The 21,944-nt window shown below is 38.4% G+C and overlaps 2 protein-coding genes across 8 annotated transcripts in view; one reads left to right on the top strand and one right to left on the bottom strand.

Annotated features, from left to right (window-relative positions):
• LOC148088667 (multiple PDZ domain protein) overlaps window positions 1-15,025 on the bottom strand; it is a 30,080-nt gene extending 15,055 nt beyond the window's left edge. Inside the window, exons 1-19 of the mRNA XM_087796470.1 lie at window positions 14,728-15,025; window positions 11,505-11,671; window positions 10,076-10,288; window positions 9,919-9,987; window positions 9,671-9,793; window positions 8,860-8,943; window positions 8,650-8,754; window positions 8,461-8,563; window positions 8,251-8,342; window positions 7,370-7,583; window positions 7,123-7,185; window positions 5,422-5,501; window positions 5,144-5,290; window positions 4,650-4,838; window positions 4,425-4,586; window positions 4,096-4,305; window positions 3,448-3,609; window positions 2,158-2,275; window positions 231-429 (exon numbers count right to left, since the gene is read on the bottom strand). Of these exons, the coding sequence (XP_087652596.1) occupies window positions 231-429; window positions 2,158-2,275; window positions 3,448-3,609; window positions 4,096-4,305; window positions 4,425-4,586; window positions 4,650-4,838; window positions 5,144-5,290; window positions 5,422-5,501; window positions 7,123-7,185; window positions 7,370-7,583; window positions 8,251-8,342; window positions 8,461-8,563; window positions 8,650-8,754; window positions 8,860-8,943; window positions 9,671-9,793; window positions 9,919-9,987; window positions 10,076-10,288; window positions 11,505-11,671; window positions 14,728-15,025 (2,798 nt within the window). The remainder of the gene's footprint in view (window positions 1-230; window positions 430-2,157; window positions 2,276-3,447; window positions 3,610-4,095; window positions 4,306-4,424; window positions 4,587-4,649; window positions 4,839-5,143; window positions 5,291-5,421; window positions 5,502-7,122; window positions 7,186-7,369; window positions 7,584-8,250; window positions 8,343-8,460; window positions 8,564-8,649; window positions 8,755-8,859; window positions 8,944-9,670; window positions 9,794-9,918; window positions 9,988-10,075; window positions 10,289-11,504; window positions 11,672-14,727) is intronic.
• The window catches only part of adgrl3.1 (adhesion G protein-coupled receptor L3.1), a 90,510-nt gene continuing 83,539 nt past the window's right edge, over window positions 14,974-21,944 (top strand). For all 7 annotated transcript variants that reach the window (XM_087798386.1, XM_087798392.1, XM_087798390.1 and 4 more), the window contains exon 1: window positions 14,974-15,364. The gene's annotated coding sequence lies outside the window, so the exon portion shown is untranslated. The remainder of the gene's footprint in view (window positions 15,365-21,944) is intronic.

Here is a 21,944-nt window from a genome sequence, read left to right as displayed (position 1 = left end):
TATCTATAGTTTATTTTAGTTTAGAGTAGAGGAGGACCATCATTCACAATGACGGAAAAAAGCTCTTTTTTTTTAAATTTGACTGCTAGACTGGTCTTTCATTTTCTTTTTGAATCATCTTAATTAAATCTTGAGATATTTGACTCTTTTTTTATAATACCCATGTAGGATCACCATTATCTGTTCTGTGTAATCCAGGCATTGAGGTTAAATAGTGTCATTGCACTCACCTGATCTCAGGCCCAAGAACAGAGTGTCTGCGTAGCATGGCTCTGGCTTTGGCGGTGGTTGCGTCGCATGTGGATTCTCCATTGAAGGCCAGGATGACGTCACCTACCCCTAGTCTGCCATCCTGGCACACAGCACCTCCCTGGACAACACTCCGCACCAACAAGCCTGAGCCATCCTTGATAGCGCTCACAGACATGCCTGCCAACCCGCAAGCACACGCGCAAACACACACACATACACACACAAGCTGGATGAAGTGATTGGAGGGTTGGCTTAGGCTACTTTGATTTTATGCCAAACAGACAGACAAACACTTGACACTGTTATAATCAAGACAGACACTAGGCAGATTAGCACACAAACATGGCTACCCAGGCTTCACATTTAAGCGGTACTGCTCTTCACAGTCACACTTCTCAAACCCACACCATCAGCCGGAGAGCAAAGGGGACTAGAGGGATAACGGTGACAGTCGAACAAACACACAACTTTGTCGTTATTACACAAGACACTAGGCAGATTACAAGAATGTTAATTAATATAACCTGGCAAAGTCAGTAAACAAGTTCACACACGTGAACAAACACAGACTGGAGGTGTCCATCTAGCCTATCAACTGCTGCCTCACAATCTACTGCACTATTCACATCCACAACACTATGGTCGTACATAATTTGTAAAAGGTCAAAAAAATGACTGTTTGGTTTAGTCAAATGAATTGTTTATTATTTATTATATGACATTCAAATTACAATACAATCATAGTGCCTGGAATACAGTAGACTTGAGACATAGCTAATAACAAACCTAGGGGAACACAACTGAAACACATGATAGATGACCGAAAAATATACGGAATTTCAAAAACTGAAATTAAGCCGTAAGAATAGAATGCACAGTTTCTTTAGATTAAATCATGTTTTTGCTAATACAAACACACATGTTCAAAACTGTTTCAACATTATACCAAGTATTATTGTTTGTCATGAAGATACAAGGGTTGAAATCAAAACAAACCTGCCATACAGTCTAGTGCATTCTGCAATTGCTTTAAACGCAAAGGCCTACATATCAATAAAACCTACATAAATATATATGTAGTATTGGACAAACGAAAATGTGCACATTCCCTACCTCATGACTTCATAGAAACAATAATAGTCCAAATCAAAGTAGCTTATCACTGCAAAGAGTTTGGAAACGCCACCCAAAAAACATTTCTCTTTTACCAAATTCCTATTAATGCAGGTAATATATTCATCCTTCAGTGATTTGATTCAATTACCAGTTTCTACTCCCGATGAAAAAAAGTTTGAACTTCTGAAATGGGCTGAATTGGTCTTAACAATTAAAAAAACATGAAAACACCACTTTAACCAGAACTCCATCTTCAACACACTAAACCATTCATCAAGGTCATTTACCCGGCAATTACGTGAAAGTTTGAGCCCAGTGGTTGGACCATTGAAGACCAGTATCAGTTAAATTCTAGCACTTAAAGCCACCGTGATTTGAAGTAGCATGAAGTATGGTATTCTAAACAACTGATGAATCTCAACCTGCTCAAAACAAATAATGTGAATGGTACATGTTTAAGTAATGGATTCACAAGAAAAAACAAATGAATAAAATATAACAACGAAGATCAACTTCAGAAACCCAATAGCTTAGATAGGAAAGCCAAGTTGGGGGAACTAGCAAAAATATGTTTTTGGATATATGTTTATCTCAAACATTTGAAATACATTTTCTTTTTTCGATTAAAAGGAGACTTGTAATACATATTATGAAAAATGTGTGTTCAATCTAAACACACTTCCACTTTAGTTCAGTTCCCATTGCCAAAGTGAAATATTGCCATGACTGTAGTGCCAACGGCGTAGACAAACCAAGTGACCACCATCATGATAAGTATGGAGAACATACCAAGGCTTTGGTTGCCCCGATCAACATTGACTGTCCTCTGAAAACTCGTGTCCGAGGCTGGAGGATCTTGTTTCCTATTATTTTCCATTGTGCCAAATCTCGGTCGCGTTTGATTTTCCTGCAAAATAATATTTAAAAAAAGAGAGAAAGGTGTGAATGAAATGTATAAAAATGTCTTGCATTAAGTGACAAGTACATGTCCATAATTCGCCTTACACGACTTACTAATATACCAACAAACTTGAAGAGAGGAGGAGCAACACATTTGTTTCAACTTTTTACTTTCTTGAAAGGAACTGGTTGGAGTAAAATATACAGAAAAGTCATTGCCTCTGGTTTCTTTGAGCCATTCTCAAAGAAAAAGTAGCAAAGAGATTTTGTTTGAACCCCTACAGACAGCTCAACCATCTACGTATGTGGTTCTGACACTGCTGTGGCAACAAGACTTTGATGCATCTCTTTGTAGTTTGTGTAAGGGTGAGAAAAAAAACTGCGTTCTTAGATGCATCACAAGTTTGTCGGGTTCTTAGATGCTTCTCGGTTTGAACTGTATTGTCATGACCTAGATAAATCAGCGTTAAGAAGCGTGAGCATGAAGAGCATGGTTTACACCCATGAGACACCTCAACTTGATCTCTTGTTGTCTAAACACACACATGGGCATCTAGAGGGTTCATAAGTCCTGGGAGATGAATTTGATTCTCAAATGGCCGATTGTACTTGTGGCTAAATGAAAAATGGCAGCAGAAGGATTTTTATCGGAAATAGTAAGGTAACCTATAGTATGATTAAGAATTAAAACTATAAAAAACACCATTTTTTATGTACATTAGGTGAACATTTGATTTTCAAAGGTTTAGATAAACTATACTATTAATTAGGTCCTTGTATCCCCAACTGAACAGTTTATAATATTTCAAACCAAAAAGACTCAAAAGCGACGATCAGCACTTGGTTGTTTTGCTTTCCTTAAAGCAATGCACTTTCACCTGCAGACAAACGGCTGCAACTGAGCTCAGAGGAATACAAAAGGCTCATTAAGACTGAGTTGAACCTTATAATTAAGTATGTCTGACACTGAGAACCTTCTCTGTCCCCGACCCACTGATGTCGATGCTGAAGGCTTCATAAATGGGGAATGCATAAAATGAGACAACATCGGCAGTAAAGACAAAATGAAATAAAAAATGTTAGCACCATCCCAAGCGTTTAAATATTCTCATGTCAGAAGTCTAACGGAAAAATCTCAACTGGGAATCACATTATAGTATATATAAGTTGTTGACGTACCGTTACAGTGTAATAAGGCTGAGTCAAGCTGTTGTCTTCCAAATTCCAAGTGTGACTGTTAGCTTCTGCTATCTGGCTGACCTGAGAATGGATTTCCTTGTCATTGCAGGTAACCAGCAAACTCCCCTCAGAGATGGGTGTCAAACGTCCACAAAGTTCCAGCTGAGAAGCAAAATCATCAAAGAATGAAAATATATTTCCAAAAGCGGGACATTGGGAGCAAAAGAGATGACCAAATTAGACGCCCTCTGTTCCTTCTTCATATGTAGTCGTGCATTGTGTTCATTCTCTCGGCCACATTAAATATTCAGAAGGCCTGTAACTGGATTCTGTTCCTTCTGTTACTATGACACTGTGCACAACAGAAAAGTCGAGTTTAAAGAAAACACGTTTTTCTGATTCTGCAGTTTGGCTGTCAGTTTGCAACATCTTACTTAAACCTGTGTAGCGCACACCAAGAGATCACATGTGCTACAGGTATCATATTCCAATATTTTGTATCATTAATATCATTAATTTGAATTGTGCAATAGTTCAGTAGTAGATATACACTGTATGTTGATGATATATTTTCCTTGATGTGCTAATAATGAAATAAGCACCTATGCCACCCTGAATAGTATTTCATTAAAATGGTTGAGGACTCACTGGAAGTGGCTTTGAAACACCGATGTGTACAGGGCCGTATCCAGTGGATTTCAGGACGTGCACAGCATAATCCAGACTGGAACCTTCCAGGTCAATATCATTGACAAACATGAGACGATCTCCTGGAAGAAGGTGGCCGTCTTGGTCTGCTACTCCTCCTGGTACCAAGGAACGAATCACTAAGACGGTCTTTGTGGCATCCTCTGGATCCTACACCACAAATATGAAACCGGTTTGAAGGAAATTATTGCAAAATAAGCAAAAAACAAATAAATTGTATACATCTTATCTTTGATGCATTTCAAAAGGCTCAGAGGAATGATTCTAACCTGGTAGTCCAGAATGCTGAAGCCAAGTCCTAACTCGCCTTTCTCCAGCACCACCACCTGAGCATCTCGCTCCCACATGGCCAGAGGAGGAGACATGGGGGGCACACCACGCTTTGTAATGTCCTCAGCTGTAGGGCAGGGAAGCACACAACCCTGGTCCAACTGGAGAAGCAAATAAATCAATCCTTGTGTTCTGTAGTTTCCACTGAGGGTTTCTCAATCCACCTTGTCATTGAATTCAGCCAGTAGTTCTTTTAGGGAGAGCTGTATGTCCTCCTCTTCATCTTCCTCTTTGCTGTCAGGAATTGTGGGGGGTCGGATGCGACAGCAGACAAGGCATACGCTCAAGGAAAGCTCTTTCAAAATATTGACCACCTCCTTATGTGTTTCTCCAATTAGAGGGACCCCATTCACCTATTTAAGGGAAATAGAATTGGCTTAAGATATCAAGTTATTCATTCACGGTCAGTCATTGCAAGACTCTTGGTTATTATTGTAGAATTTGCAAACCTATTATTTGAAATTTTGAAAAGAGCAGTCAGGTACGAAACTTGAAAATGATGACCACATGAGTCCTGTCTGCACTCACAGATATATTCAACTACTCATTTATATGCTGAATCGCTTAGGAACAGAAAAGATGGAAGCAACATTTAGGGTAAATGCACAATATAATTCAAGCATGTCTAAAGAAATAAACAAACCAACAAAAGTGTCACCTCCAATATCTGGTCTTGTGGAAAGACCTTCCCACTTTGACCAACTGGGCCTTCGGGTAAGACGGAGCACAGGTAGTGATGTCCAGCCCGTGCTTCTAGACTGATTCCAAGTCCACTTGTTTCGCTAAATCGCTCCAGTTGAAATACCTGTATAAATGGGAAAAATATAATGGGAAAAGAAAATATATAATATCGCACATGAACAAATTAAAATGTTTTGACATATAATTATTACTACAATTTCTTAAAAAAAAAATTAACTGTGTGAAGGGACATACAATAACTTCATATCGGGGGCCAACTGCATGCTGCCACCTCATCCTCAGGCCTTCTTCTTCTGCTTGTGTCAATGGAACTCCTACACAAAGACACACACATCCAGACAGACAGAGCAAATTTCAGTTGAAATAATGTATACTAATATATATATATATATATATAAGGTAGTTCTGCTGCATCAGCAAGGTTTCTCCCAGACAAAGATTTCAAAGCAGACTGGGGTTTCAAGATGTTCAAGCTCTTTTGAAGAAGCACAAAGAAACGGGTCACGTTGAGGATCGTAGACGCAGTGGTCGGCCAAGGAAACTTAGTTAAGCAGATAAAAGACACATCAAGCTTATTTCCCTTCAGAATCGAAAGATGTCCAGCCGTGCCTCATCACCTCAGATCTGGCCGAAACCAGTTGGTCCCAGGTACATCTACTGTCTGGAGAAGTCTGGCCAGAAGTGGTCTTCATGGAAGAGTTGCAGCCTAAAAGCCATTCCTCCAACATGGAAACAAGTCCAAGCGACTCAACTATGCACGAAAGCATAGGAACTGGGGTGCAGAAAAATGGCAGCAGGTGCTCTGGAGTTGAAATATTTGGCTGTAGCAGAAGGCAGTTTGTTCGCTGAAGGGCTGGAGAGCGGTACAATAATGAGTGTCTACAGGCAACAGTGAAACATGGTGGAGGTTCTTGCAAGTTTGGGGTTGCATTTCTGCAAATGGAGTTGGAGATTTGGTCAGCATTAATGGTTTCCTCAATGCTGAGAATTACAGGCAGATGCAATACCATCAGGGAGGCGTATGATTGGCCCAAAATGTATTCTGCAGCAGGACAACCACCCCAAGCATACAGTCAATGTCATGAAGAAATATCTTCAGTTTAAAGAAGAAGAAGTCACCACAGAGCCCTGATCTCTACATCATGGAGTCTGTCTGGGATTACATGAAGAGACAGGAGGATTTGAGAAAGCCTACATCTACAGAAGATCTGTGGTTAGTTATCCAAGATGTTTGGAACAACCTACAAGCCAAGGTTCCTTCAAAAACTGTGTGCAAGGTTACCTAGAAGAATTGTTTAGAAGCCAAAGGGTGGTCACACCAAATATTGCTTTGATTTACATTTCTCTTCTGTTCATTCACTGCACTTTGTTAATTGATGAAAAACCTTGAGGCTTGACCAATTACAGCACAGTGGGTGTGGTTAAGTTGAAAAAGATTTAATTTCTAGAAAAACATCAGTGCTCTTAGGAGTCATCCTCCCAGAAAAACGCATGATTTCAAATACTAATCGAACATTTTGAGGTGCCATATCAGTGACATCAAAAGAAGTGACATTTACATCCACTGTTGGATGTCATAAAAGAAAAATGTCTCTCTCTGTAAAGACCTTAAAACAAGCTCTAAATCACATCCTGGATCCAGACACTGTGAGACAAGATTAGCTGAAAGAGGAGGATTAACACATGATTGCACAACACTATAAATAGACCTCCATCTAAGAGAACGCTTCATTGAAATCTCCTCAGGCATCATCGGTTGTCCTATAGATCCTGCGTCTCTGCTGGAAATGACATTGGTGTAGTTTGATTGTTCTTGGATCTTTTTCTCGCAGTTGTCTAATATGCATCAATGAATTACAATGTGCTTAGTATGTAAGTAGAAATGCTTTATTAGAGTTTGTTTAGAACCGTTTGCAGTGCTAAAGTAGAACTTACCATCTTGATGTTGGTTGTTGGCACATGCTGCTCTCTGGCACATTTCTCGAAGGGTACAGATCCCTGTTAAGAAGTAAATGAAAGATGTAAGTGCATGCATTACAGAATTAGGTTGCAAATAAACATTTTCATAAAGTATTTCAAATTCATAATTTAACTAATATTAAATAATTTGATTATAACCATTCTGTAATTGGAAAATCCATTTCATCAGGACATTATTATCTAAACAACTATGACAAATTACCTGTCTCTTGAATTTCCTTAAGAGCCGCTCTGTAAGACAATACGTCATTAAAGCTATGGGAGTGTCGCAGGGGCTGCAGGGGAGGAACCTGAGGCATGTCATGAGCGGCGAGGACAGCTTTCCGTAGCATCTTTAGTCGAACAGTAGGACCTGTCCTCCTAAGCACCTCCATTGCACGTTGCTCAGTACAGCCATGCAGACTCACGCCATCCACCTGAGATTCGTAGAGATAAAGGTTTTAGAAAGGTTAACACATCTGACAAATATGTGCAGAATAATTGGAATGTGTTTTATTGATGCATTTAGCAGAGATTAGCAAAATCGTTTGTGGGCCATCTACGGAGTTCAGATATCTTGAAAATGTAAAGGAAATTAAAAGGATCCGAATGGATCATTTGATTGTAAATTACACAATTTTCACGATATTTCACTCTGGAGTCCCACATAGAATTATCACAATGTAACACATAATAATTAGGGAAACTGCAAGAACTGTGGGTTTTCCCATATGTAAAGGTAAATACATTTTAAACTGAAAATAATCTGTGTATGTTTTGAAGCTTTGACTCTCAATTCTGAACAATTCTAATAAAATGATATTTTTTATATGGAATGAAAGCAATTTTGTGACAGAAGAACAGCACCCTTTGTTTGTTTTCTGTTGGTTATTTAACTAATACATTAATTGAGTTATTGAATTAAGTAATACAAAAATACCACCCAAAGGCTGAGCCTGAGCTATCCCCTGTTGATAAAAGTAACCTTGGGTTTATATTTATATTCACAGCAGGAATGTTTTATCATTCAAGATGAAGAAGACAAGATTTACCAAAGACAAAGAAGAAAAAGACTTAAAATACAACATTTTGAATCTGACTTACACACAAAATGATATCTCCAATGTGGATCTGTCCATTTTGATCGATAGTGCTGCCTTTAACAATAGTTTTCACCATCACACCAGCACTGTACACTGTGTGTCAAGAAAAGGAAAAAACATTGAAATGCTATTATAGAAGTAAAGTTATTTTCTTGTACTTCTTATCAAAGAATCATCACTGTCATTTGCTAATTTTCATAGATCACATTACCTGAGTTTAGATTACCAATGTAACTTGAGATTGTGAATCCCAGACCGTGTTGGTTTTTCGTGAACTGCACATTGTACTCATAGTCCTTATTCAAGTTATTGAGCTGGGCAAGAAAGAAATAGTGTAAGATACAGGTAAGAATGAAAGTAGACATTTGATGGCATGTTACATATTCGAACCATCACACACCTTACATTCCAAGCTGTTCTGGCTGAGTGGTGCGGAAGAGATGTTGTCCTCTTTGCTATTTCTGGCAATTAGCAGTTTGACCTTAATGCCAGCATTTCGCAGCACCTTGGACATGTACATGAGAAATGACAAGATGATACTCCTCTCCCAATATTATATGAGCAATTTTAAAAATGGGTCTATATCATAAAAATGACAAATGTATATTACCTGTGCAGCCTGTTCACTGTTCATACCAGCCAGATCTGTATCACCTATTTGCAATATTTGATCCCCACTACGAAGGCGCTTGTCCTATAAATACAGAAAAGAGAAAAAACACTACAATTACTTAATTTGAAGGTTTGTACCATAAGATAGTCATGTTTTCAGGACTTAGATTAGGGCAACTAATGTATGGATTTAAGTATCTCTTGAATGGATCTTGGACCTCTGTACTCATCAGTATGTCTCTGTTTGTACAAAAGTCTCTTTTAGCTGAAATATTTACATACAAAAAATTGCACTTAAGTTCCGCCCATGGAAAAGCATTGTTTTTATGGAGATTAAATCTTGTTAACTATAACTAGCTCGCTCTGCTATGATTGGTCAAGCATCGGGGTTTGTCACTACGCGTCATCAATCCTGGAAGTCTCCACCTCGAAGGGACTTGTTATATAAAACGAGACCGGTTTGCTTTCTTAATACATTATAATAGATTCCGCTCTCATAACATCTTGTTCACCGAGATTTAGACGGGGGAGAACTTTATAAGTTAAGTAATGATGTTAAAAAAAAGGAAGACTTCAACATTTGAAACATGTGAGTGAGTTTAGATAGTTTAAGATTAGTTGCCCTTTAAGAATAGTGCTAAATTAATATTAATTATTTGTAATCAAGTACAATGAAGAATAGAAATGGACAGGTAATCTAGAGATCCATTTCAACAGATGGAAACAGGAAGATCAAACTTCGGTTTAATCGCAGGACTACTCTGAATCATACAATAAGAACACGTAAAAGCAAGTCTAATTGAATTTACCCTTCCGGCTGCACCACCAGGAAGAATGGTTTTAATCATGACCCCGGTGCTTCTTCCTCCTATGATGCCAAAGCCTAGCCCCTTTCCATCATTTACTAGCATAATCATCTCCACGTGCCGTCTCTGCGTTGGTTTGTCAGGAGAAAGGAAAGACAAAAAAAAAAAAGAAGGAAAAACACATCACAAATGGAAGAATAACCACATTTGTATTCCAGGAACAATACAAAAGAGGTTAATAATGAATGTACCTCATGAGCAATAGAAAATAGGTTTCTACCCATGGACATGGTTCGTGATATTCTTGGTGGAGTGCAGTACTTCAATCAAAAGAGACGTACTGGTGTGAAATGACATTATAAAACTATTCTATTTTGTAATTATATAAAGCAAACAAAGTGTTCAAACCTGAGATTCGACGTTGATGTAGTTATCAGAAAAAGCATCTGAGAATGAGAGCTCCTGTGAGCCTAGAGAGGAAGTACTTCCATCTCTGTGCAATGTCCGCTGGCTGTCCATGGCCCATGTGTAGGAATCACTGTGGCTCATCCCCTTTAGGCCCAGTCCTGTTTCTGGACATGAACCACAGTTCATGGAGACAGATTTGGAGATGCCTTTACTCTAAATTCATGGAGAAACAGAGGAGAGTGGCATGAAGAACTCGCAAGCAGGAGATTGACATTTGTGATAGTAGGGTATAAATAAATGATAGGATTGTAGGACAGGAGAGGATTGGTTGGATGGATGGATGGATCAAGGACAGGTTGAGAAAGTGATAACAAAAAAGGGTAATAGAAAAGATAAGAAAGTTGGGAGAGTAAGAACTGTGGGTTGGATGTGAACTGGCCATGACTCTGCATGTTTTGTTTGGTTTTATAATTATTTTTTTAATTCACAGTATGTTTCAATTTTGAAATGTATGAAAGCAGAAAAAACATGTACTCTATAATGACTGACTTGATGAAGTGGGTACTTTTAAGATGAGCGTATATCATGTCATTATGGCGGCTGTTACCTAAATCATTCAAGTATACTCAAACAAAAGAACATTTGAGTATCTTATACTCTTTATACTTTTGTTTAAATCCCTACTTGTTTTTGTTTTTACATTACTGGCAAAAACACTTGATTTGGATTCCAACAGCCTCCAAGAAATCTTACTTCTGTGATGTGTTGCCGACACCATGGATTGTGTTTCTCCTATTTATTTCCCTGTCAATATAAATAACATTTTTATTTTTTATTTTTATCTACAGAGTAGATTTTAACACTTTGATGAACCTTATGGTATTGTTCACCTAATTCCTCTTTGTTATGGTATTATTCCAGGCCAATTTTAAATCTTGTTTTGGGTTATTTCAGTCACTTTTTTCAACACTGTCTTCTTCATTTTATCCCTGTGCTATTAGACTGTGAAAAATGCAAGGCTTTTGTTGTCAACTGCAGTTGAAGTCATCTCTTGTAAACACAGATTCCTTGTAGATTTCTACTCTAAGGACAAATAGTTTGGTCAAGTTCATTTTGGGATTGACATGAATAGGAAACCAAACAGGGCAAACAATGGTTCTAATTCAATATTGTTTAGGGAAGTATAACCTACACAGCATGTTGAAACATGTAATAAATAAATGCAATCTGCAGAATCACTTCTATTGAGTATTCAAACTTATTTCCTCCGTTATGTCACCATGTTGCACTCTATATCTTTCTTGGGGCTTGAGTCATAAGCTTTGCTTAAGCTGATTATATAGCAAATGTGGTTCCTGGTTTCTATATTTTGGGAATTATTCAGGCTCCCTCTTCACAATTCAATAAACAAAACACCCACGCTGTGTACCTTCATCGGGGGCCTCCGCTGAGGCTGCTGTAAGCTGAGTATATGATGGAATAGGGGGCTCTGCAGCACTGTTGTCAGCAAAAAGAGTTTTTCTTGCATTGGAGCTTCCCCTCTCTCCTTCAGCTTGGCTTGTAGTCGCTCCACAGCCTCCAGTGCACTCTGTGTATCTGAAGGGATGTTATACATTTCACCAACATTCAACATACATGAGATACCATTCATGTATTTATTTAATGAATAAAAGTCTCAACAAATAGATCAGAATATTTTATAAAGAAAGAATTTGTATCAATTCAATTTAAATCAATATACTAGTGGTGCTGCACCAACAACAAGAAGTCATGTCAGGTTATATAGATCTCGCAGCTAAGAAGGACAAGCTGCCGTGGCAAACGGTCAAGACCCTGTCAAGTCTTCATTACAAAGTTGTGACTAGAGGGAGTTCTGTGCCACCTGCCCATGTAAATACAAACTTGTCTGGCTCTCGCAGCCATTCTTGACACCTTAATTGTAATCTCCTAGTGATGCTGTCGGATGTGTGAAGTCTTACCCAACTGCTCTGCCAAACATTTGGCTTGGATAGATGCGCTTACCTAACACTTCCATGATGGTTCTGCAGGGCGGCTAAGATGGATGAACCGTCCTGAGGTCTCAGTGAAGATTCATTGCTAGCCGTTTCGAGAACTGTAAAATATAAAAATAAGAAATACCTTTTAACATAGTGAACTTCAAACCTACTTTTGACTATAGGTGTTTAAATGTTGTAGATCTAACTTTATAAATAAATAATACTCATTAGGGAAGGGTTTGCAGTGTAAGAATCGGGTTCACGCTTGTTTTGAAGCCTCTTGCTTGCCAAACTAATGCTCTTTAGGGAGGCTTTAAATCTCCCCCACAGGGCTTTATCAGCCAATGACGCTAATGGACAGCGACACATGGGGTCGCGATCATTGAAGTTAGGCTTATAAATCTCAACGATTCAATTTATTAACCGATGCTAAATGAAGGTTTCATCTAAAGTCTAATGGAGATGAAGCAATGTTGACTTGTTCAACACCTTCACGCTCATCTGATCAAATTGTGACCCTCGTCAGTGCAAATGAATAAATAAATAAATAAAGTGTTAATCCGGAGCCATCGTGTGTGTTCAGCGGGGAACTAATGCATGACTCGTGCCACGGTTATGAGTCTAGCCATGGCCGTGAACGTACGTGCGTGAAGAACAGTCGCAGGAACACTCACCTTCAGGAGCGCACCGGAGGAGGAGGATCAACAGGTCTCCATCCGCGTTAAATCCAGAGATCCAACCCCAGCGAGATCAAATGACATCCAGACGAACTGCTGACAAATATAAAGTTATAGAAGGACACGACACTAAGAAGAGAAGCCGGGGAGCAGAAGATGTTTTCCGCAGCATTGTCAAGTCGTCTGACGCGCGGAGTGCAGTGCGCATGTCACCCTCTGATCTCCAGTGCAGGCTCATCCCTCATGACGGCGATAATCCTGGACGCATGTGTGGAGTGAACACCTGAGGGAGGATGATGGAGCACAGGCTTCCGATTTTAATTTTTAAACAATACTCTTAAAGTGAAGATATTAAACCATGCTTCAAATGTCCATAACAATTACTGAAAGTTCTCAGAAGGGTTTGCAGATCAAATTGAACTTCATTTTCTGTGCATCCAACAATCGAAGTTCAGTTTTAATTCTATCGATCCTTACCCCAGATCATGTTTTTCATTATAAACAATGATATAACTAAATGTAATTTTTAAGAATATTAATCATATATTTGATCAAATGTTTCATGAAAAGTTCTTATTTTGACATCTTAAAAAAAAACAATGACGCATTTCACAGTGGTGTCACTTTCTAGGTGTTGCCTGAATACAAAACAACACAGTCGTGAGCAAAATAACACAATGTTCTAGATCAAATATCTCAATATCAATCCAAATACAAATAACACATACGAATGTTCAACAGTAAAAAAAAATCAGATCCAGACCATAATAATAATAAGTTAGATTGAGATGACGAGTTCTATTTATACATTATTGTGGCCGAAAACATAAACAGATATTTTAACCAATAATTATCAATAATTATTGAACCTTACCCCGCTTAAAATGTAAGGATTTTGGACAAAAATACATAGCATTGCTTGATTTCTACAAAGATGCATTCACTTGTTTAAAAGGTTCAAATGAAAGCAAACAAACAACGATAAAAATGACCCACATGTTTTTACTGAGAAACAAGAAAGTTTTCATTATAATAATAACTATGATTTTTGAAAGTGACGCAGAATCTGTGTGGAGTATTCCTTCTTTCGTTTTTCTTCTTTGGGTATGATTCACTGGCTGCGTGGGGTCGAACATGGTGCATTTTTTAATGGACCATACAGAGAGTCAAAATGATTTTCTGTGTATAATTTCTCTTTAAATCATTATTACTATCTGAAAGGTGTTTTTTTTTTTTTTAAAGATGTTTTTTTTCTGAAGTAACATTAGCCTCTTGACACGTCAAGACACTTGTTAAAGTCAAGTTTACTCAACTGAAACACACTTTATCCCTTGGGTTATCTCAGGGTCAAGGTGACCCGAATGTCTGAAAACAAATTTCATTGTTTTATCCCTTGTGTTCCTTCTGGGTCAAGATGAACTACGGGTCTTTGACCCTGAGAAAATACAATGGTTACATTTTTTATTTTAACTGTTTACATCTAAATGTTCGTCCGTAAATAAAACGGTGGCATCTAACCGGTTTTTTTTTCAAAACATTTCTTCTATATTGAGGGAATAATATATACTCAAAAAATTACACGAAAATGGAGGGAAGAAGGAAATAAGTAAGTGAAAATGTAAATGAATAATAAATACAAAATACACTTACTTTTTAATGCATTAGAACCATTTATACATGATCATACTTTGACGTTACATAAATACAGTCAAAGGGCCGCATGTGGCCCCTGGTTCAATGAACTGTGACTATAATATTTTCTTCAATAATTGTTGCCATTCGATTCAACAGGAATGGAGTGAAATGAGTTTACATGTTCAAAACCTGTTAAAAATGAAGGACGATAAATTACATAAATATAAATGTTTAAATAAATACAGAACTATATGGTCAAGAAAGAAAAGAAATACTTATTTCCACATGTATTTATATATTTTGTCGCTTTATTCTTAGGGATCCATGTGATACCTTCGTCTACCTGTCCAAGACAGACAGGTGGTGTTGGATCGGAACCGTTCAAATCCAGAACCATTCGAATCCTTTTGGAGGCTCGTGAGTGCACTCGGCAGGTGGAGCCCTAACTCCAGAGATCGATGGAAATCCAGTTCCGCGTTTTGCGCCAGCCAACCCCGCTCCTCCGCATCCCCGAGCAGGAGCCATCGCCTCCTCCCTCCTCGCCTCCTCCTCGTCTCCCCGCCCGCCCCGCGACACAAGGAGGCTTCTCTGGCCGCGCAGATCAAGTGAGCATCCACGGCGCCTCCGAATTGGTTTGTCATTCCTGACCCCGCCGAGTCCTGCCGTCCACGCTCCCCTGCTCCGCTGCTCCTCCAGGAGGAGTCGACGAGGACATAAAGAAACAGGGGGTGAGAAGGAGGTCCGGACAGACGGAGAGAGGGAGAGACATCATCCTCCAGGCTTCGTTGCATTTGAATTCGGCGATCGTGGGGACGATTGTTGTCTTTTTCTGGGAACCATTTATCGACGCGCAAACCACGCACGGGATCCTATCTTTGTCCTCGCCGTCCCCGCGCCGGGACTGCGTGAACCCGTGAGGAAGAAGAGCGTCGTTTTTTTTGGCTGCTGTTTGCGCCTGCATCGCTGCGACAGCGGAGAAGGTAAGTCCTTCCTCTCGCCCGAAATACATAAAAAACACATTTTTTTTGTCACGGTCGCGGCATCTCCGGGACGATGTCGGCTTCGACCACCGATGATGCTGAGGAATGTCCACGGTGATCCCCCCCCCCACCCCCCCCAGAGCACCCATGGGAATTTGGCCTGCGATTGAAATGATGACAGAGGTGGTACAGCATCAAATGATGACAGGGTGGTGGTACAGCATCCATAGATGCTCACGCCGCGGCTGACATGGGCGTCACTAACATGCAAACCAAAGACTTGTTGTAGGAGACCTGCTCTTCCAGGTCCTGTGATGGGAGAGCATCATTTGAATGTAGGGAAATGTTCGCCCTGATGGAGGTTGCAGTGGATTGTCAGCTGGATGCAGGAGGAGGAGAGCAGGCCACTGCACCCCATTGATCACTTATGTCGAAGAAAACTGACTCTTTATTTAATAAAAGGCCTCTGGAGGTGCAAATGACCTTCATTTGGTTTTTATTGAGCCTGTAGCTCTTTGGAAAATAGGTTTGAAAGTGTGTTCTCCAGCTGACAATGGACACATGGGGAAGAAGCCGTGATCAATGATGATATTATTGACTTGTTTATGGCAATAATGAGAGCGTAAAACAGCACGCTTTTGCAATTAAATGACATCTCTGACCTCGGATTGGTGCTTGTTAGTCTCTGGCACTGAACATAGTGTGTATGTTGACACATTCCCGATGTGATTCTCAGGATAAAGTGAGCAGAAAAATGTTGACCCCCTCGTCAATTTATTTTAAACGCTTACGTGATTCATTTTGATGACGAGTCTAGTGGATTATACATGTGGAAGATGCATAGACTTCCATTTTGGCAGTATCTGTTAAAACAGCTCAGGCCTGTCTCCAAGGAGATTGTTATTTTTGTGGATGGTATGAATGTTTATACCAAGACCAGTAAGCATGTCGCTCTACTTTACGTTTGATTGGGGATGAAGTGGAGATATTTAGTAAGCTTTAAGTTTAGAATTTAAATATGTTTTGTTGTGAAATCCCTTTGATCAATATCCGTAAGTGAGTATTTAATAGATGGTGTTGTGATGCATTGTTTAGCCATTTGCTATCACTAAAATTGTGTCAACAAATTTAGCATGAAATGCTTTTAAAACAACGACAGAAAAATGAAACAAATGGGAAAAAGTTTTTTTTCATTTCACTACATGAAAGAGCTAAACAAAAAGGAGACCCATTTTGTGTTTATCTGCTTAGTTTGGCGTCAGAATAGAATGTGTGTGTGACTGAGTAGGCACCTATAACAGAGCATTTCATGACGCTGATCATTCATCTGAAACAAACCAATGGAAGTCATATCTGATGCCCAGGGAAGCATAAGGATACATGTCACATGTGAAAAAAAAAGTGCAAGAAAACCCATCACCAATAGTTGTTTTTGGCCAAGTGCAAACTTAATGTCGCGGAATGATCAAAAGAAGTACATTCATCTTCCTGTAGGACAAATGTAAGTTTGTGGGAGAGTAAACTCTATATGTGGTTACACTGATGAAAAGTTCCATCTCACATACAGATTTGACTCATATCTTGGCACTCTTGGTTAGAATTGGATGTGTCACATTGAATCTTACAGATAAAACCCCCTAAATGTGTGATATTGAACCACTCTCTCTGAGAAGGTCTTGTTGCAGCTAAAGAGATAAACCCTTTAAAACATGGCACTTAAACGTCACCTAGAGATTATATTTTAAATTCTGTCCTACTGGACTGAAATGACCAAACTCCTCAAAGGTATATGCTGTCAAGGGAACTCAAAACCATCTGAGACCACACGACTATTGTATAGTATGTGACGTCTGCTAATAATCTTCTGACTGTGTGTCTGCATGACCATCTTAACAAGGTCGTCGCTTAACTTCACTGACTCACAACACAGTACAACACAGTGTAGTCTCATTGACTTCCACTGGTTTGTTTCAACTTCTTTAAATGGCATGGGTCTAGATCATCTATATTGTTATTGTATTTTAATTATTATTTTAATTTTTTCATTAATAAAAAATAATTGATGGATTTTTATAAACATATTTTGTTTAACAAAACCAATCAAAGACATTCAGGAAATCATCTACTCAAACCCAATAATTATAATTATCACTTGAAGGGAAAATAATGTGTGTCTCTTAAATTGATCTTGGACGTACGTGTTTGTTTGTACAAATCTCTCTTATCTCTGAAATATTTACATTAGAGAATGTGCTTAAGGCCGGCCCACTGAAAACGTTTTTTTGGCGATAAAATCTTCCTCCTATCTTTATCGTAACCAAATCATCTTTGTTGTGATTGGTCAAGCATATGGGTTTGTCACGCAGCGTCATCAATCCTGGTAGTCTCCACCTCCAACGGACTTGTTGTATAAACAAAGCAGGCATGATTACAGCTGGCTGGAGGAGGAGTGAAGCCATTAGTAGGTCATAATGGAATCCACTTTTGTAAACTTTTGTTTAGATTTCAGACGGGGAGGAACTTTATAACGTAATAAAGAGGATATTTAACGAAGACATTTGAAACATGTGAGTAAACCAGTGGAGTTTGGAGTTTTCACGTTTTTCACGAATGAATTTTAATTTGAGTTTATTCGTGGAAAGTGACACGACTATTACAGAAATATCTCTCAGCAGGATTTAGTCAGTTGAACAATTGCCTGTCTGAAGTTGAGGAAGCGCGTGATGTGCAGCATTCTTCTTGTGAGACGAGGAGCGCTCAGTAGTCGTCGGTGTAGCTTCTCAGGACACTGCCGCTTTTAACAGCAGGGGAAGAAAGGTTTGACAGCATGAATTGACTGACTCACAGCGGGAGCGACAAAATGTGTGTCCTTGATGTTAAAAAAAAATTGCTTACATACAGCTTTCTATTCACTTTTCTTTTGAAAGTCAATATTACTTTCTATTGAGAATGAATCATTATTTTTCTGGTAGATAAAGTAGATTTGACTAAAACATCTGCAAACTTCTACTACCTTCTTCTTTTCCTTTATTTCTTCTAAACTATTATTGAGATTTAATATTTATTTTTAATATTAATAGTTTTAATATGATCAACATAAAAACACCTTTTGTAGTCCAACATTTTATTATGAAATGAGACAAATTAAAGAATACATTGATATAAATACTAAACTGAAAAAAAGTGCAGTAGAATGTTGAATTAGAGCCTAGTAAAATTGTAGTTTAATTCATTAACTTAAATAAAATCAGGATCCTGGCCCAGTGATTGGTTGTCAAAAACAGAAAATATGGTCACACCAATATATTGCCATATTTGTTTTCTGTTTATTTGCTTATTTACTTTTTCTTTTTTATCATATCAGTTTTTTTTATGGTTTATATTTCAATGTGTGTTTGCGACCTGTACCGGGATAAGTGGAAGAAAGCAAAAAGAGGAAAATAAAAATATATTATTTTTTTCTATTACAATTTAACTCTGCGGGATGGAAGCAGTCATTATGCCTTCTGCAGCTTAAGGCACAATTAATGACTAAGGACGAGAGGATACAGTCGACTAGAGCATCTTTTTAAAGCTCATGTTGGGGCATACTTTGGTTTAAGAATAAATGAAGGCAGCTATGACTTTATTAACCCTTGTGTTATCTCAGTGTTGAGTGGACCAGAAGGCAAATGTGTTTGTGGTATCCCTTGTGTTGTTTATTGGTCAAGGTGGACAACCTCCCTGGCTTCAGATGTCCTGAAGTTGTTCACCCTGACCCAGTGACTACACAAGGGATACCTAAAACACATTTGTTTTCGGGCCTTCGGGTCACCTTTGACCCTGAGATAACACAAGCATGGAAAATAAATCTCTCTCTATATAGTATTTATAGTAATAGAATATTATTTTGGGCCAGCAACACCTAAGGGACTGTTCTGCTGCAAAGATAAATGGTAATAACTGATTACAAATTTGACTCGTGACAAAAGGGGTTAAAAACCTTTCCCTGATTCAGTTACTTAAAGAAACACCAAAAGTACATTTACTAAAACTCAATTACATTTTATGTCGGTTTTTTTCTACTAATAGATTTGCAGTATATTGCAGGATTTAATCAGTCAAGCGTTGAAGTTGAAATAAATGTTGCACTCCATTTTTCATTTGAGAGTTCCAAGAATGTAATTTGTGTCTCAGACAGCACTGGATTGATTTTATGTCCAGCCTTTATATTGTAACTATGTTATTGGTAAATGTGTCTTAATGAGGATGTTTGACTTATAAATAACATAGGTAAAAAAAAAGTCTATGGCATAATATATAATCATACAAGCTTAAACAAACTTAAATCCATGATTATATAGATAGAATTGTTTACAAGACAATTCTTTCAAACATCCTTTAGCTGAATGCTTTTGTGTTAAAAACCTGTTTAGACACAATGTGATTATCGACTCCCGAGCACACCCCTCGCGGCCCCGGGAGAAGATGTATGCGAGCAAACACACACTTAGCTCTAGAGTTGAAGACTGATGGCCATTAATGAGCTGAGCCGTCAATCACTCGGCACAATGTCCAAGTGATTGTAACAACCTACTAAGAGATGCAGGTTATTTTGGTCCAGGCAGGAAAATATTTATAAAAAAAAATTTCTCTAGCCGGTGCAATCATTTGGAGACTGGGTGTGCTTTTTTTGGTGTCGTGCCTTGTCTCACATTGCGAGCCGGCACAATACTGTCGGGTGTCATCGTCTGGTGCTGGGGTTTAGCATGAAGTTGCATGAAAATGGGGGGTGCTTGCAAATGAGTCATACACTTTATGATGCAACTCAGCGAATCGTATTTGAATTATGGGGCAGTGAACAATGAGGTCATCTCTATGCTAGCAGCATAAATCTCTCACTGTTATACAACAAGGTTTCTAGTCAATGAGAGAGTTGGGAAGAAAAGTAGATAATAATTGTTAAATAGTTTGACCTCTACAAAACAATAGAAAGGAAGTTCAGCTTCAAATCACATCTTCTTGCAAATATCCGTCAAAACACCTTATTTTGTTTCTCGCCATGTGGTTAAACTTCCGTCTTTTCTTGTTCGGAATATCCTTTCCTATATCCTCTGATACTTTCCACATCATTTTCCTCCTTCAGTGGATTGTGGACAATCAACGCTGAGTGTAATACAATCATCCCCGTGCCCCTCTTAAATTTCCTGCTTACTGGGCTTTTACTTCAACTGCATTACATCTAAAACCCTTTTGCTCTGCATCTGCTTCCTTTCAGAAAAGCCAGCCTTAAAGATCAAGCTGCAATCTCTCGTGTGTGTTTGCTCAGATGACCATCTTTCTGGACAGTAGCAAAGAGGTGTTGAGGTTTATTCGTAAGACTGAAGTTCCTTTCTACGCTGCTTTGGCTGTGACATCATCCACACAGTTGATAAGATAACAGCATATTCTAAAGGCTGATGAAGAATACAGAAAAAATGACTGAATGAATGGCTCAGTTTATCGTGCTTAAAAAGTACTGACCAAAAATTATTATTATTTTCAAAATGGGTTGTTTATTTGCTGTGTAGTGGTTACTTAAAATAGCATTAAACGTCTCCATGGCCTGTTACTGAAGGAGTCGTTTCTGCGCCGTATATTATCTTTGTGTACCTCAGAGCAAAAGAGCATGACCAGGGTTTGTAGAGCATAACTCAACAGCTCATCTCCTCATATCTCGAACAATTGTCAGGCGGCGATTGTGTGTTGCGAGTGTGAAAGCGTCAGACAAAGACAGATGAGCGCTGCCAGAGAGACTGACCTGCATTAGTACTAGCATGTTTGCTATCAAGCCTCTTGAGAGTTCTAATGCATTTTCCCACACTCTCATTGTCAACTGCGCAGGAAATATATGTGTAGTAGATGACATGGCATCAATCACATAGATCAAGAGAAGATAGATGATTTTTTCTGGAGGGAGATTTCATGCGTACTATTGTGTATTTAAAACCCAGAGAAATGACCATAACCTATATTTCACGCTTCCTGAAAATGTTGGTGTTGCACTCTCTTTCTTTGTGTGATCTCATTGTCTGGGTCTGAAAAATAAGTTATTTACAGTTCAGCGATTCACTGTTAGAAGAATAGCATACCATCTTTCATGTGCCAGCTCACCTTCTCCCGATTGATATTGACACAGATAACAATCTTTCCTTTTATATGGGCTCAGACTCCTTGTTGCTTCCAACATACTATTTCTTTATTTAAAAAATACAACTTTGAGGTAATGGATGCTTTATTTAAGTGCAACAATAACATTTTTCATTTGTTGTATTTCTAAATCTTTTTGACATATTTTGAGTCAAAAACATTTGGCTTAGCACTTTTTTTTATTGTTTCTATTATCAAAAATGATGATGTTTACTAGAGCTGTGTATTGGCAAGATACGATCAGTATCACGATACATGTGTGACGATACGATATATTGCGATACTGTAGTAAGAACAATATATTGTTTCTTTCAAAGAACACTTTTTCTGGCTTTTACGATTAAAATATAAGCCATCAAATGACTTAAAAATAGAATACAATGTTATTTCAAAGGTTAAATATATATATAAT

Source organism: Callionymus lyra, chromosome 1, assembly GCF_982586985.1.
Source record: "Callionymus lyra chromosome 1, fCalLyr1.hap1.1, whole genome shotgun sequence".
Lineage (NCBI taxonomy): Eukaryota > Metazoa > Chordata > Actinopteri > Syngnathiformes > Callionymidae > Callionymus > Callionymus lyra.
Note: the sequence above shows the minus strand (reverse complement) of the source record. Positions and strands in the feature narration are given on the sequence as shown.